General features: G+C 38.5%; 1 protein-coding gene across 1 annotated transcript in view; it reads left to right on the top strand.

The window, feature by feature from the left end:
- Window positions 1-17,144, top strand: part of LOC113833778 (oxygen-regulated protein 1) — a 195,675-nt gene that overhangs the window by 72,732 nt on the left and 105,799 nt on the right. Inside the window, exons 6-11 of the mRNA XM_035439017.1 lie at window positions 2,962-3,113; window positions 6,646-6,724; window positions 11,760-11,835; window positions 13,708-13,784; window positions 13,895-13,926; window positions 14,082-14,211. Of these exons, the coding sequence (XP_035294908.1) occupies window positions 2,962-3,113; window positions 6,646-6,724; window positions 11,760-11,835; window positions 13,708-13,784; window positions 13,895-13,926; window positions 14,082-14,211 (546 nt within the window). The remainder of the gene's footprint in view (window positions 1-2,961; window positions 3,114-6,645; window positions 6,725-11,759; window positions 11,836-13,707; window positions 13,785-13,894; window positions 13,927-14,081; window positions 14,212-17,144) is intronic.

The following is a 17,144-nucleotide window of genomic DNA, read 5'->3' as shown; positions in this document are numbered from 1 at the left end:
GGAATTCAGTTGTGGAGAGGGAGGAAGGATGAGCATAGGAGCCAACAAGGGGCTGGAGAGACCTTCAGAAACAATGGACCTGACCTACTGATATCATGGAGACCCTAGTCATAAAGCTGGGGAAACAGCATTGGACCAAACCAAGCCCTCTGAATGTGGGTGCCAGCTAGGAGACCAAGACAGTCAATGGGACCTCTAATAGTGGAGCCAGTCTTTATCCCTAGAGCACAAATGGACTTGGTGGGAGCCCATTCCCTATGGAGGGATACTATTGCAGCCCAGATACAGCAAGGAGCGCCTAGGCCCTCCCCCAAACAATATGACAGTCTTTAAAGGTCCCTGGTGGAGGGCCTCACTATACCTGAGGAGGAGTTGAGGGGTGGGTTGGGGGGGTTGAGAGGAAACATGAGAGGATGGAAGGGTGAGGGAATGGGGGGATGGGTATGTGAATATGAGCAGTAATTAAAGAATTTAAATTAAAAAGACCTGGCTGTAGGACATTTTCGTAATTAGTGATTGATGGGAGAAGGCCCAGTTCATTGTGGGTGGTGCCATTCCTGGGCCCTGGATTCTATGAGAAAGCAGGCTGAGCAAACCCTGAGGAGCAAAACAGTAAGCAGCTCCCCTCCATGGTCTCTGCATCAGCTCTTGCCTCCAGGTTCTGCCCTGTTTGAATTCCTGTCCTTACTTCTTTTGATGATGATCAGGGCTGTGGAAGTCTAAGCCAAATAAACCCTTTCTTCCCTAACTTGCTTTTTGGTCATTGTGTTTCATTGCAGCAATAGAAATCCTAACTAAGACATTAGATGTGATTGAATTGCTTGAAGTAATCTCAAGACAAAACTTTAAAGAATGAAAAATTTCCTTTTGTGGATAAAAAAAGAAAATGGTTTTGTGAGAGGAAATATTCTTGCTGAAAAATTTATGAACTTTGTTGAAATAATAACAATGGATTTAGAATTCTACATTAATATATCTGATATAGCAACACCATAATTTGAGAGGTTTGACTACAATTTTGAAAGATAGTCCAGTGTGGGAAAATTCTGTCAGATGGGTGCTACAAAGTCTTTGTCAGAAGTAGAATCCATCAGTGTAGTTCTGTTGTTTTATGAAATTTCCATATCTACCATGCCATGACCAGATGGCCACCATTAACATAAAGAAAGATCCTCCACTGGCAGAACATAGAATGGTGGAGACATGGTTCTAATGATTTTTAGCTTTTTATTTTCCCTAATGATGTATTTAAAAATTAAGAAGCACAAATTTTAGACTAAGTTCAATTAAATTGAATTAAATACAACACAATATAGTATGAACATAGCATTTAAAAATGAAATATAGTCTAAAATATGTTATGTTGTGCAGATTGACCTTGAACATCAGGGTCCAGCTGATCTCCTGCCTCAGTCTCCTGAGTATCTGGGACTACAGGTTTGTGGCACTGGCCCTGGTCTCTGTGAATGTAACTTTTGTATGTACTAGGAAAACAAAATTTGAGTTACTTTAGTGCACACAATTAATGTCTAGACCAGACTGCTCATATCTCTGAGGTATAACTTTAATGGGGACATGTTATTAACTTTCAGAGGATGATTGCTAAAGTAGCTGTTCTCCAAAATAAATGTAGCTCTTAGTGGTTCCTCCTTGCAAATCCCACTTGTATATGAGTGGCACATGTGAAAAGGTCACTGATGCTCAAATACCAAGGATGGAACACATGTGGGAAGATGGTATGGAAGAGTACCTGGAACTCTGGCATCAGAGCTTTCTTTGCCTCTGGAGCACCACACATGGCATTCAGAAGCCTCTGATCACTTTTCGAAGCGTTTCTCCCTCATGTTCTCCATCCTTTCTAGTCTGCTTATTATTATAAGAGATTATTAAGTGAAATTAAAATTTTGCTTTGGAGGGTTTTTACAGTTCTATAAATTTTAATTGGATCATCTTTAAATTTTCAGGTTTGCTGACTGAGACTTTGTTTTGTTTTAAGAGCCTTTACAATTATTGGTGGGGGCATTTGTATGATAGATGCTCTAAAGTCTTTGCTATACAATACCAGTGTCTTTGGATGCCATCAGCTGTGAACCAAAACTGCTGCTACCTCTCTGTTCATGTCTCTTTATAATCTACCCACATGAGTTGCAATTTTTGAGATTGCTAATTATTTTGAGTGATTTCACACTGTATCTTGGACACTGGAAATTTGAGTTTCTACTTAATAAGCTTTAGTAAGAATGTTGATAGATTTGCTTTAGAATGCAGTTGACTACACTGGTTAGTTCTGGGTCACAGATCCCATGTGACTTTGTGGACTGTGGTTCAAACATCTGTTCAATTCTTCAAGCCCCGATCTTTTTGTTCCAGTGGCTGAAAAGCTGGGGTTTAATTGTATTGTCTTCTATACTTTCAGTCTTCCTTTGTTTAGGGAAGAAAAGTAAAATAGGCATTGGGTGTTAATGGCTCAGTCTACTGCAGTTTAGCTCCACTGAACAGAAGGGAAGTTTCCTCTCTTTCAAAATGTGGGCTTTTTGGCTTCTGGGTGTAGGCACTGGGATTCTAGAGGTTGGAAAATGGGAAGAAGGTAGTGTCTTTCCTTTGTCTTTATGTTAGCAGTTATATTTCTTGTTTTCTGGTCAAAACCAGAGACTTGTGATGCCATGAGTCTAAGCTCTAGTGCCTACATCCATATTTCCTGTGCTCTGAGTCCCGGCTGGGAAACTGTAAAGAAAGAACAAGGTTAAAGTGATTCTTGCTTTACTGTACTGGCCTTCTCCCTGTGTGCTTCCACAGCAGCTCACTTCAGGAAGGTCATGTGGCTGCATTGGATAATAATGCCTAGGTGGCATATTTTGCTACATCTTACCTAAAGTTTGGGTTCAGGACTATATTTATGACCTTAATTTTCAATTATGTCAGTAACTCGTGGCACTTAAATTTATTTTCTTTTGTTCTCAGTGACCACATATCAGGTACATATTACAACAGGTGAGCTCTGGAATGCTGGAACAGTAGCAAATGTCTACCTTTCTATCTATGGGGAGAAAGGAGATACAGGATCCAGGAGACTCTTTAGATCAAAGAGCGCTTTAAAGTTTTTAAGAGGACAAGTAAGTAAATGAAAGTTACTTTGTCTGGGTTTTAAAAGTATTATTGTGGTAAAAGCACATGGAATTGGCCACAGTGGCCATCCTGTGCATTTAAAACACATAGTTCACTTTAGTTTTTGCCAAGATAAAACAAACTAAAGACACCCTGCAAGAGGGAACCTGAACTGAGGAATTGCCCCAACAGATTGGTCTGTGTATGTGTCTGTGGGATATTTTCTTCATTAATGATTGGTGTGAGGGCCATAGCCTACTGTGGGTGGTGCAATGCCTGGACAGGTGGTCCTGGGTTGTATACAAAACCAGCAAGTCAGTGAGCAGCTTTCCTCCATGGTCCAAGCCTTTGCTCCTACTTGAGTTCCTGCCTAGATTTCACTTAATGATAGATGGCAATTGGCATGTAGAAGCCAAGCAAACTCTTTCTTCCGAAGGTTGGGTTTGGCCTAAGTGTTCCATTGTTGAGTCAGAAAGCAAACAGGGACAAGTAGTTTATAAAGGCAGATGGTATTCCTCTTAGATCGTTTGGCTTAAAATTTCTGATAATAAGACAAAAAGGTGGAGGTGAAAGTGACACACACTTAGTAGAAATCAGCCCCTTAAATTTTTTAACTTTTATTCACATTTTCTTTGCCTTTGTAAGCTAGAGATACACAGTGGGACACTTAAGTAAAGCTGAGGGACATAAATGAGCCATAGTACCTACCTAGCCACATATTTGTTGGAGCAACAGATAAGGCTATTTATATATATTGCTGAGATCAGATGTTCCATAGATTAGATTATTAAATGCACTTTAGCTTACAATGGATTTATTGGAATTTGACCACATCATAACTAAAGAAGTAGCTATAGTCCCATGTATAAAATGCTTCCTAGACAGTTTTCATTTTCTCAAGCTGTAAATCTATAATTACTCAGTAAAAATTACGTAATTTTCCTGTTCTTCTGCTTGTGTGAATTGATTACTTTAAATACCTCATATAAAATGATTTACAGTAATTTTTATAACTGGCTTTTTTCACTTAGCACAATATCTTAAATCTCATCTATGAAGTCAGATGTGATAGGATTTTCTTCTTTTAAATACTGATTAATATTGACTTTGTTGTATACTACACAACACTGTATATAAATTCACTCATGGGTAGATAAATGGATTGCTTCCACTTTGTGAGTATAGTAAATAATACATGGAATTACAAATATTCTTGAGATAATTTATTTAGTTACTTTGAGTTGGGAACTAGTGGGCTACATGGTAGTTTATTTTTAATCTTGGAGAAACTGCCATCTTGTTTTCAATAGTGGTTATAATATTTTACAGTTTTATCAATGATGGACAATCCCAGGGGTTCCTGATTATTTTCTTTCTTAAGCTACAGTCATTCTTGTGAGCATGGGTTATGGATCATTTTAGCTTTAATTTACATTTCTCTAATAATTAGTGATGTTCAACAATTCATACATACTTGTCTACTTGCATAGAAAGACTTGTTAGTGGTTTTTAAGTGGGTTAATTTTGTCCGTTATTGTTGAATCATAAAAAGTTCTCAGAAGAAGGGTAGAAAGGTTGTAAGAGCCAGGGATTTTACAGTGAGATGTGTCTCCTAGCAACCTCAGAAGCTACACCTTTAATGTCTCACTGACATGACCACCCATGTGTGAACTGAATAAAGATGACACCAATAAGGTAGACAGGGGAAAGTCCACAAAGTTTGAAGCCCATAGACAAAAATGATAGGCAACCAAGGTAAAGTTGGGAATGGGAGAGGCCATCTTCCCCAGAGAAGAACACCACAATTTCCTGTCCAGTCCAAATGGTCATCTCTGAAAATATACATCCAAGGAACAGCATCTCATTGTCTTTATAAAGCCAGGAGGGTTCTATGGAAAATTCTTGTACTCCAGTTCAGAATTCACACTTCCAACTCTTTTGTTTTGTTCCTTATTGTAGCCAGGGACCTTCAGATCCCATCAAGTCCAAAAACAGATGCTTAGGAATATACATTATGTATGTATATACATATGCACATATGAATACAGTAATGATTATTCAATAAAAGAGATGAAGAATTTGAAGGAGAGCAGGATGGGGTATTTAAGAGAATTTGGAAGGAGGAAATGTAATTTTGTGCTCAAAAAGAAAAGCACAAAAGCTCAACAATGGCAAAAAAGAAGTTATTTGTGCCTGTAGACTCAAAATCTTTCTTTGTATTTCCTCCTTATCAAAATTATCGCTTTGTTTGTTCACTGCTCCTCCTGGCCTAAGATCCTTATGGCTGTTACTTTTAATTCTCTCCATTTCATTAGGACTTATTTATAGTTTCTTTTGTCATTTTGTTTAGAGCATATCACCTTGCTTCTTTACGCCTCTGGATTTTATGTATTTGTTCAAATCCTGCATGTCCTATGTTGTCAGTCTGGCTTCACACAGCAAGTAAACTTGCCAGCCACAGACTTAGTGTTATTCTAAACTCTTGTTTACTAATTATTACTTAATGTTTTAGCACTTGATACTGAATCTATGACTTTGTGCCTGAGAGGCAAGTGCTGTATCACTTAGCTATACTGTCTGTCCTTGGGAAAAAAAAAAAAAAAAAAAAAAAAAAAAAAAAAAAAAAAAAAAAAAAAAAAAAAGAAAGAAAGAAAGAAAAAGAAAATATTTTTCAGACTGGGTCTCAATTAGTTTGTCTAGGATATAGCCAGGAAGGCTGGCCTTGAATTTGAAATCCTATTGCCTTAGTTTCTCTGGTAGGAAGTTATGGCCCTATATCACCAAGGAGAGTTTTAAAATGTTGTTTATGTGTGTTGTCTGTTTCTCCCCCAGAACACTAAGTTGTTACAAAGTTTGTCAGTGACTGAACAGGCAGGATGGAAGCCAGTCTGTGAGAAGCAGTTGTATGTTATGCAAATAATCTTGTTCCCTTTCTCCTTAGAGAACCCAAGAGCTATCAGCTCTCTCTCATTGTCTTTATAAAGCCAGGAGGATTCTATGGCAACTGCTTGTACTCCAGTTCAGAATTCGCACTTCCAACTCTTTTGTTATGTTGCTTATTGTAGCCAGGGACCTTCAGATCCCATCAAGTCCAAAAACAGATGCTTAGCTGGGGACTAATTCCAATGTGGAGCAAGTCACAGGGGAGAGCTGTATGAAGTGCCTAATGTTAGGCCCTTTGCTTGTGCTCTTAAATGGAGGCTAAAATGCTTGATCCATGGACAGTAGCTGGAAGCTGGAGCATTAAGTGTGTAGTCAAATCCTGTTTCAGGGATTTAACTGTTAATCTTAATTGTCAACTCAACCAGATTTAGAATCACAGCCAGATCAGCTGAATTAACCCTGTTTGTCAATCAGGTGACCAGTGTTACAGATAGATCATTCTCACACTTGCCTTCATTTTCTTACTGTAGACAGATTTGCATATTTTCTTAATGAGCTTACTTTTTACTAGTGAGTTTTGCCACATCTGAATTTATATTTGTGGTAAAAATCAAAATTACAATCTGCATCTAATTACTTTTTGTTTATTGGTTGCAGACTGACACCTTCTTCCTAGAAGCTGTAAACCTTGGAAATTTATGCAAGATTGTGATAGGCCATGATGGCCTTGGCCAAGGTAAGGCTTATTCACAGAGCTCTAATGGATGTCTGCTTTCTAGTCCATCTGTTCGAAAGTCTGCATGAATCTAGTAAAGTGCAGGAAAAACTTACAGAAAGATAATCTTTAGAGAAGGAAGCAACCAAGGAAGGAAGGAAAGGAGAATTCTATTATATTTTATCGAAATAAAAGTATTTCCCCAGACTTGCTATTAAATTAATGTATTTTTCCTCAAAATGGAATAAGCTGACTGAGTGGATGCCACAAAGTAGGCCTTGGATGCCAGAAAGTGGTATTTGGGTGTGAATGTTGTACAGCATGCATGTGATGGAGGCAACCACAGTGTCTCCTGAAATGATATTTCTTGAAAGGCTTCTCCTTATCCAACAGTGGTCGGTTGAGACAGCTGTCTTGGCAGTAAGGACTTGGCTTTGTTTCCTACTTCCATTTTGTTCATGTGTCTTTCCTGTTTTCCTCCTATTAACTATGTGAGTTAATTCAAACATTTCTTTTTATTGTTTTTTTCCATTTTTATTTAAATTAGAAACAAGATTGTTTTACATGTCAATCCCAGTTCCATCTCCCTCCCCTCCTCCCCTGCCCCCCTCCCCCCCATTAACACCCTACCTATCCCATACCCTTTCTGCTCCCCAGGGAGGGTGAGACCTTTTGGGATGGGCTCCCAAAGTCCATTCCTATGCTAGGGATAAGTACTGATACTACAAGAGGCCCCATAGACTTCTGAGGACTCTTCACTGATACCCACATTCAAGGAGTCTGGATCAGTCTTATGCTGGTTTCCCAGCTATCAGTCTGGGAACCAAGAGCTCCCCCTTGTTCAGGTCATCTGTTTCTGCAGGTTTCACCAGCCTGGCCTTGACCCTTTTGCTCATCACTCTTCCCTGTCTGCAACTGGATTCCAGTTCAGTTCAGTGTTTAGTTGTGGGTGTCTGCTTCTACTTCCATCAGCTGCTGGATGAAGGTTCTAGGATGGCATATAAGTCAGTCATCAATCTCATTATCAGGGGAGGGCATTTAAGGTAGCTTCTCCTGTGTTGCTTATCCTTGTAGATCTCCAGACATTTCCCTAGTGCCTCATTTCTCTTTAAACCTATAATATCTCCCTCTATTATGGTATCTTTTATCTTGCTCTCCTCTATTCTTCCCCTGACTCAACCTTCTTGCTCCCTCATGTCCTCCTCACCCCTCCTCTTCTCTCCTCATTCTTCTAGCTCCCTCTTCCCTCCTGCCATACTCCCAATTTGCTCAGGAGATCTTGTCCCTTTCCCCTTCTCTAGGGGACCATGTATATCTTTCTTAGGGTCCTCCTTGTTTCCTAACTTCTCTGGTGGTGTGGATTGCAGGCTGATAATCCATTGCTCTATGTCTAAAATCTATATACGAGTGCGTATATACCATGTTTGTCTTTTTGTGAGTGGGTTACCTCACTCAGGATGGTTTCTTCTAGTTCCATCCATTTGCCTGCAAATTTCAAGATTCCATTGGAATATAAAATGGCTGAAAGACACATAAGAAAGTGCTCATATCCTTAGCCATCAGGGAAATGCAAATCAAAACAACTCTGAGATACCATCTTATTCCTTTAAGAATGGCTAAAATCAAAAACACCAATGACAGTTTATTCTGAGGATGTGGAGAAAGAAGAACACTCCTCCACTGCTGGTGGGAGTCCAAACTTGTACAGCCACTTTGGAAATCAGTATGGTGACTCCGAAAGAAAATGGGAATGAGTCTACCACAAGATCTAGCAATTCCATTCCTAGGCATATACCCCAAAAAAGCACAATCATACAACAAAGACATCTGTTCAACGATTTTCATAGCAGCACTATTTGTAATAGCCAGAAACTGGAAACAGCCTAGATGCCCCTCAACTGAAGAATGGATGGAGAAAATGTGGTACATTTACAAAATGGAGTACTACTCAGCAGAAAAAAACAATGGAATTTTAAAACTTGCAGGAAAATGGATGGAACTTGAAGAAACCATTCTGAGCGAGGTAACCCAGTCACAAAAAGACAAACATGATATGTACTCACTCATATGTGGACCTGCTTTATGATACATAGTAGTGACCGTGCTTTATCAGAGCATTATAATGTAATACAGTGGTGCAATGGTATCTTTATTGCCTGATTTTCTGCAGAGGCTCAAAATAATAGGTAGCAGGTTCTCAGTATCTCGGTTATAGTCTGCTTCAAAATAGCCTTGACTTGGTAGTTTATAAAGATCAGAGATTTACTTCTTATTGTTGTAGTAACTGTGAAGTTTATCATCAAAATATAGAGTGCTTCTAGTTCACAGAGAACTGGAGGTCCAATCCCTAGCACTGAGGAAACACTGTCTCTGTCTCTCTGTCTCTCTCTGTGTCTCTGTCTCTGTCTCTGTCTCTGTCTGTCTCTTGGTCTCTCGGTCTCTCGGTCTCTCTCTCTCTCTCTCTCTCTCTCTCTCTCGTATTTGGTGAAAATCTGTCTTAATCTTCACATGATGGAAGGTCATAAAGGGCCAATGTATCCTATGTAGCCCTTTTATATCATACTTACAACAGTCCTAAGGGCAGAGTTCTTATGATGTAGTCATTCCCTAAAGGCTCCAATTCTTACTACTGTCATTAATCTGTCTAGTTCTAAATCTAGACTTGAGTTTTTCTCAAAAATGAGAAAAAAGACTATATATATATATATATATATATATATATATATATATGCACGTATATTTGGTTTTTTGAGATAGGGTTTCTCTGTTTTGCTTCGCAGCCTATCCTGGCACTCGCTCTGGAGACCAGGCTGGCCTCACAGAGATCTGCCTGCCTCTGCCTTCTGAGTGCTGGGATTAAAGGCATGCACCACCAACGCCCGGCAAGACAATATATTTTTATGTGAATAGCTTTGTGCTGTCTTGTTAATTTGCAAAGTTGGTATTGTAAGATCAATTCCTCGTTCCCTTTAAGAGTTAGTACTTAGGCAAATTTCAACCTCATCAGAGAAACTTCTTGCAGTAGATAGGATTTAAAACAGAGACCAATAATTAGACAATGTCCAGAGAGTGAGAGACTTTAGAACACTTAGTCCTAAATGGGATGTCTTCATCAGTCTCAACGACCAGGTGTCTCTGAAAGAAGAGGCAGAAGAGCTGGAGTTGGTATATCAATCACTCTAAGGGCACTGTGTCTTCCAGACACAACAGTACTGCTGTTCATATGAACTTACAGAGACTGTGACAGCAAGCCCAAGACCTACACAGGTTCAGAATCCCAACACTGAAAAGGGGAAGTGGACACAAAGTCCCATCCCTAAACAAGAAGCTATTTGCAATGGGTGCCTGCTGGGAAAGGAAAACGAGTTTTCTCCGATGGAGTGTCAGTGGGAATAGCAACCACACTCCAGGGCAGGCCCATGACTAGGAAGAGTCATACATAACATAAAATGAACTCTATCCAATTTTGTGGGCTTTTTGTTTTGTTTTGACATTTTTTGTCTTACAGGGCTTTTTTTTTGTTGTTTGTTTATTCTTTTTTGTTTTTTAGTGAGACAGAAAGAACATTAAATTGGGTGGAATGGATCTAGAGGAGTTGGGGAGAGAAAAACATGACCAAAATATACTGAATGAAAAATATTTAATAAAAACAATTTTTAGATTTATTTAGACCTTTAAATTTTTTTTTAAAAATAATCTCATTTTACATACCAATCCCACTTTCCTCTCCCTCCTGCCCTCCCACTTCCCTCTCCCTCTCTCCATCCCAACCCCCATCCATTTCTCAGAGAGGGTGGGTGGAAGAATAATTTTCAAATATCTTAAAAACACAAAATTTAAAGCTTACCTTAAAAAAAGTTACTGCTTGGGTTTCTCAGTTGCTTCTTAAACCTGCTTCAGAATTCTAGTAACCTGGTTTTCTTAAAGAAAAAGAGATTTTTTTCACTTCTGAGTAAAATTAAAATAACATTTTTTGGGTGTGTGTGTGTGACAGGAATGACCCATGGATTGTAAAACATCTTATGACAGTGATTTTTGAAGTGATCTGGGAACTTGCTGAAAATTCAGTTCTTAGGGTCTTATCTATGATAGACAACCATCCTATTTTTCTTGGGTTTGTTATGGATTAGTACAGAAAATTCCATGTTCTGGAAACCACCTCCTTCTTCTACAGACTGGGACATTTCAACCCTCCTGACCCAGAAATTCGGTATGGGCCAGCAGTGCTTATTATCATTATTGGCCATGGTGACTCAAATGTTCACTGAAGCTTGACAACCAGTGGTCCAGGGAACTGTGGGGAGCCTGCACTGCCTGCCAGGGAAGCATGAGAAAGCATGGAACAAGGCAGAGAACAGACAAGGGAGGCTACACTAGCTTTGTTAAGTTTTGTTCTGAAGTGGTGCAGCCTTAGAACATCAACTTAATGAGTTTTAATTTGAAAAGGGTGTCTCTGTGCAGACAAAACTACTATTAGTAGTTAGAATATTCTGTCATTGCCAATAAATAAAATGGTATTTTATCCAAGTTTGGTTTGCAAGTGAATATGAATTTTAACATTTAAAAAGATTGGTACATTTATATGTACCAATCTTTACTTGTCTGAGTCCTTAGATACGCTATAAGTAGCTTTGTATTTTTAGCATATTTGAAAATGTATATTTTGTTTATATAGGCTTACATAGTATTTGGGAAACCTTGGTGATTTTATGGAAATATAAAGTATTTCTAAGTCATGAAATATATATTCTTAAAGATGTTAGGTCTAGGATTGTGAATATAATTTCTGCAATCAAGGGTATAATTATACTATATTTATTTGGAAAGTCATATTGAAATATATGTCATAAAAATCCTTAAAAATTGTTGTACTTTTGCTGAACTATGTCAACATGTCTACCATTATCCTTCTGTTAAAAAATTGCTTTTTGGAAATAGTAGAGCATTATGTTGCACAGAATTTATTTAGAATTGAGACATGTTACCCAAATCCTGCAATAATACACATACTTTACATATCCATTAATATATTTTATCTTCTTAATTCTGTCCTTAGGAAATGGCTGGTTTCTTGAGGATGTTGTGGTCAGGGATCCCACTACCAACCATGAGTATGCCTTCTTCTGTCACAGGTCTGTTTACATAGGCAAGTTGGCTCATATCAGATAGTTATAAATTCATATACTAAAGAGAACTAGATAGTTTATCCATTATTCCTGGTCTCTGAGGTTTTGTTATAAAACATTTATGAACATTAATCTTTTTGTTAATTTATTCTTTGACAGTTTTATGCTTATATATAATACATTATCCCCACCTCTCTATTACCTTTCTTCTGTCCCACCAACCTCCACTCTCCTCCCATGAATTGTCACCCATTTTCATGTTTTTTGGGGATGGTCTTGTTTCTGCTTTGTGTCCCATTAGTTTTAACCAGGCACATGAGCACAAGTATGTGGAGCTATAGACAATAACTCTCCTGGCAGACATCGATTGCCATTACCTATCCCAGGCATGGCTGCATGAGTCCATTTATAACTACATGCTTATAGACCAGGTTTTGTACAGGCAACTGCAGCTACTGTGAGTTCACTGTGTCACAGCTATGTCATATCTATTATAAGTACCTCATTCCTGCCATCATCCAGCTCTTACAATCTTTCTATCCACTCTCCCATGATTTTTTGAGCCTTGGAGGGGGTAATATGGGTGTTCTATTTAAGTATGAACACTCAACAGTTACTTGATCTCAATAACTTGACCAGCTACAAGTCTATACATGAGCTACTATTCATGGCACAGTGAAGCTCCTTTGATAAAGTCTGAGGACATGAATCTTTAGGGATACTTCTATGTAAAAATATTCTCAATTTTATGTACAATCACTTCTTGTGACTGAAACAGAATACTTTGGAAAAGTTTGTTAGAGCTTAAAGCATGATTTTCCTTTGTAGCAAAGTAAATGTTTATGTGAAAATGTGGTCTCTCTGATGAGGTTCAAACTTATCTTCAAAGATACTCAATTTGTTAATTGTAACTTTTATGAAACCACTGGGCCATTGCTAATGGACCTTGACTGTTACCACGTGGGTGGTCTCCGCCAGCTGCCTGAGTTCTGCCCAACACGTGGATGGACAAAATAATACAGAGACTTATATTAGGTACAAATGCTGCTTGGCCAATGACTAGGATTTCATATCTTCTAGCTCAGTCTTAATTATCATAAATCTATATGTTTTATAAGACTTATCTTATCAGATGCTTCCATTGGTGTCCTCTCTTGCCGGTGGATCACATAGTGAATCTGGAGGAAGAGTGGAGGGGGAAAGGGGCCACTTCCTGCTTGTCTTTCCTTAAATATGAGTCTCCCTGCTATGTCATTTCCTGCCTGGATCACCACTTCTTTACTACATTTCCCAGACTCCTCCTTGTCTCTTAGTCCCACCTAACTTGCTGCCTCATTGGCCAAACAGTACTTTATTTATCATCCAGTAAGAGAAACACATACACAGAAGCACTTCCCCCATCACCTTGACTGCTAACTCATTACTCTAGCAGCAGTGACAAATTTAATGTTTCTTTCAGCACTCTTTTTCTTCCCTCTTTCTTATGAAATCAATAGTAGGCATTGTCTAAATATCTGACAGGAGCTTGAACTGTAGTTGGTAGCCAAAGAACAGGACAAAGTTATTATTTTAATGGATATAAAATCTATGCCATTGGCATAGAGTTAGCACTAGAGATGACTGACTGCCTGTGGATTGAAGAAAACTTTTGCTCTTCAGTGGGTGGTTGGTTCTTCCTCCCTTGACATTCTTTCTGTAACATAAGAATTTTCTTTTCCATCTGTACTGATCACCTTCATTGACTCAGTGCCCTTCATTAACTCAGTACCCATGCATTTTCCCCATTCCTGCTTTCCATTATTGACTTGGGAAGATAAGTGCCAATGGATTGGGTAAATAAAAAGCTTGAAGATAACTGATACATGTTTCTTTCCACAGATGGTTGGATGAAGGAGAAGATGATGGTAGAATTGTCAGAGAAATATATGCTAGGGATAATACTATCTTCTCTATGAGTGAGTGTCATCATAAATATACATGGAAAAATTACATTTTTATCATGACTAAAAAAAAAAAAAAAGCACAACATTCTAGAAATTAATCAACTTCTCCTTTATATTTCCAGGGAAGAAGCTAGAACTTAAGAGAAAAGAAATAGTAAGATTTTATTTTAAATGATTTTGTACAAATAATTTAAAACAGCTTTTTGATGTGTTAAACAAAAACAGTTTGCCATTTTGGTAAGGACTGTTGATTAGTAGTTTCTTCTCTTCGTTTGCTCTCAGATGGTCTCTGCTTTGCTTATGTTTTAGTGGGCAGCCGAGAGCTGGAAGTTCACGAAAGGAAATACTCTTCAGTTTTACAACAAACTTACTGGAGGGTTTGTCCGTCTGCATCCTGATGGCATGGTTGATGCTGTTGGAGAGCAGACAGACAGATACGGTAAAGTAATTCTTTCCTATGAAAAGTGAGTGTGTTGTGCATTCAAAACTTCAACTTCAGTGAAGTCAGATGAAACAGAGCAGGGTTCCTGATTGGTAGATGTCTGACAGAGCATCCTCTTATCAGATGAGATCCTACTTCTCGTTCTCATGGCAGGCTTCCCCCAACCTCTGACAGGACAAAAAAATAGTCACCCCTGTTGAGTTTTCCTTCTAGTTTTCTGAAGGTCATGATGTTTTTAATCCCCTTCTTTTTGCTGCTCTCTTTTTTCTCTGTTGCCTCCAGGATACTCTAGGACACAGTCTCAGAAGACACTTGAGATAAATATGCTTAAGTCTTACACTAGAGGGCCTGCTGTGGTCCCAGAGTTCACTTTCAACAGGAACAAATGACAAATAAATTATATTTATCAATATAATTTATATTATATACCCAAATTCAGTTAAGAACCCAATCATACCCCCAGCTGACACATATACTATCGACACCTGTGTAAATATACAGTCTCTATGCAATGATGACATCACTTAATGGCACATTATCAGACTATTTCTATTAGTAATATTGACTAATATTCTATTAGACATGATTGTATATATTTACATCGGGGGATCCAAATATATAAAGCAGATAGTTCTGAAGAAGTGGATTGAAATGCATCACTAATACACCCCAGTCTCGGCAGTGTTCTGGTTTTTCAGATAGGAAGTTAACAAACTCCATCAGATTTAAACTTTATTCTACACCAAATAGGGCAAACATATTTACGTACTGCCCAACAGTTGGAGATACACATTTTTCTTGACTTCACAAACTTCAGGGAAGATAATATATTTGTCCTGAAACATATTCTGAAAAACTTAAGGAGTTAAAAATCATACCAAAATTTTTTTCTGAATTGGGAATCAATCTACCTCAAGAACCAGAAATACCACTCTTGGGCACAAACCCCAAAGATGCTCATTCCTACCACAAGGATACTTGCTCAACTATGTTCATAGCATCATTATTCATAATAGCCAGAACCTGGAAACAACCTAGATGTCCCTCAACTAAAGAATGGATAATTAAAACGTGGTATATTTACACAATGGAATATTACTCAGCTGGAAAAAAATAACATCATGAAATTTGCAGGCAAATGGATGGAACTAGAAAAAAATCATCCTGAGTGAGGTAACCCAGACCTAGAAAGACAAATATGAGCCTTCATCCAGTAACTGATGGAAGCAGATGCAGAGATCCACAGCCAAGCACTGAGGAGAGCTCCAGGAGTCCAGTTGAAGAGAGGAAGGCAGGATTACATGAGCAAGGAGGGTCAAGATCATGATGGGGAAATTCACAGACATAGCTAACCTGAGCTTGTGTGAGTTCACAGACTCTGGACCAACAGTCAGGGAACAGGCATGGAACTTATCTAAGCCCCCTGCATCTGGGTGACAGTTGTGTAGCTTGGTCTTTTGTGGGGCCCCTAGCAGTGGGACCAGGACCTGTCCCTGACACATGACTCTTTGGTGTGGGATGCCTTGCCCAGCTTTGATGCAAGGCAGAGGAGCTGGGTCCTGCCTCAACTTGATATGCTATGCTTCATTGACTCCCATGGGAGGCTTTACCCCATCTGAATGAAGATGGAGGAGGAGTGGATGTGGTGGTGTGTTTGTGTGGGGTGGGGTAGAAGGGAGGTGGGAAGTGGAGGCAGGGGACAGGAAGAAAGGAGGGAGGGGAAACTGTGTTTGGCATGTAAAATGACTAACTAACTAACTAACTAACTAACTAACTAACTAACTAAATATCTTCTGATCATCATGATATTAAATTATAACTCAAGAAAAAACTTTATAAAAGCATGAAATTAACCAACATGTGCTTGACAATGATTTCATTGTGCATGACCTTTTCAAAAGCAAAGGCAACAAATGCCCAAGCAAACAAATGGTAGAATATCCAACTACAAAGTTCCTGCATAACAAAAGAATTAACCAATAAAGAAACATCCTAAAGAATTCGAGATGTATTTAAAACTAATGTATCTAATAAAAAGTTAGTATCAAAAGTAAATAAGGACATCCAGCTGGCAACTAAGTAATAAGAAAAATAACCTCATATCTAGATGTTATAAGAAGGCTTGACTAGATATTTTCCCAAAGGAAAAGTGAAAATGGCCAACAAGTCACTGCCCAGAATCATTAATCATCAGACAATTGACAATAAAAGTCACAATGAGATATCAGCTCATACTGGTGAGCATGGCAGTCATCCAAAAGACAGATAACCATGGAGATGAAGATGTGGAGAAAAGGAAACCGTAGAGTGGATCCTTAGATATTAAAAGTAGAAATGGATTAATTTAATGTGAGTAAAATCCTCTTGGAACAGAAAGACTTCTGTGGAATCTGAAAATGCTAATTCCATAGGATGGAGTAGAATGTTGTTTTCCAAGGAGTTGGGTGGACAGAAAGTTGGTCATGTCAGGGAGAGTTGGACAGCGATGTAAATGAAATATGAAGAAAAATTATCTACAATGGTAAAAGATGTAGAGATAGATAGTAGGTGAATGACTGCGTGGGGTCCAAAGTTAGGAGGGAAGAATAGGTGGAACTAGGGGCTGAGATAGGGAATGATTGCCAGTCATTTGGGGGTGATAAAATGTTCTAAAACTGACTATGATAATGGTTACACAACTTTGTCAATGTATCTTTAAAATGAATGAATGAATCAACGAATGAATTGGATATTGTATGTTCCAGTTTCCTTTCTGTGGCTGTGTTAAACCCCACGATCAAAAACAACTTAGTGGATTAAACAGTTTACTTTATTTTACAATCCATTGTCAAGGAAAGTGAAGGCAGCAACTCATGGCAGGGGCTTGGAGGAAGCACCATGAAGGAGAGCCTTTTACTGGCTCATTCTCTCTAGTTTATGCTCAGCTAGCT

This window comes from Cricetulus griseus, chromosome 2 (genome assembly GCF_003668045.3).
Source record: "Cricetulus griseus strain 17A/GY chromosome 2, alternate assembly CriGri-PICRH-1.0, whole genome shotgun sequence".
NCBI classification, from domain to species: Eukaryota; Metazoa; Chordata; class Mammalia; order Rodentia; family Cricetidae; genus Cricetulus; species Cricetulus griseus.
The sequence above is the reverse complement of the archived record's forward strand: the minus strand, read 5'-3'. Positions and strand labels throughout refer to the sequence as shown.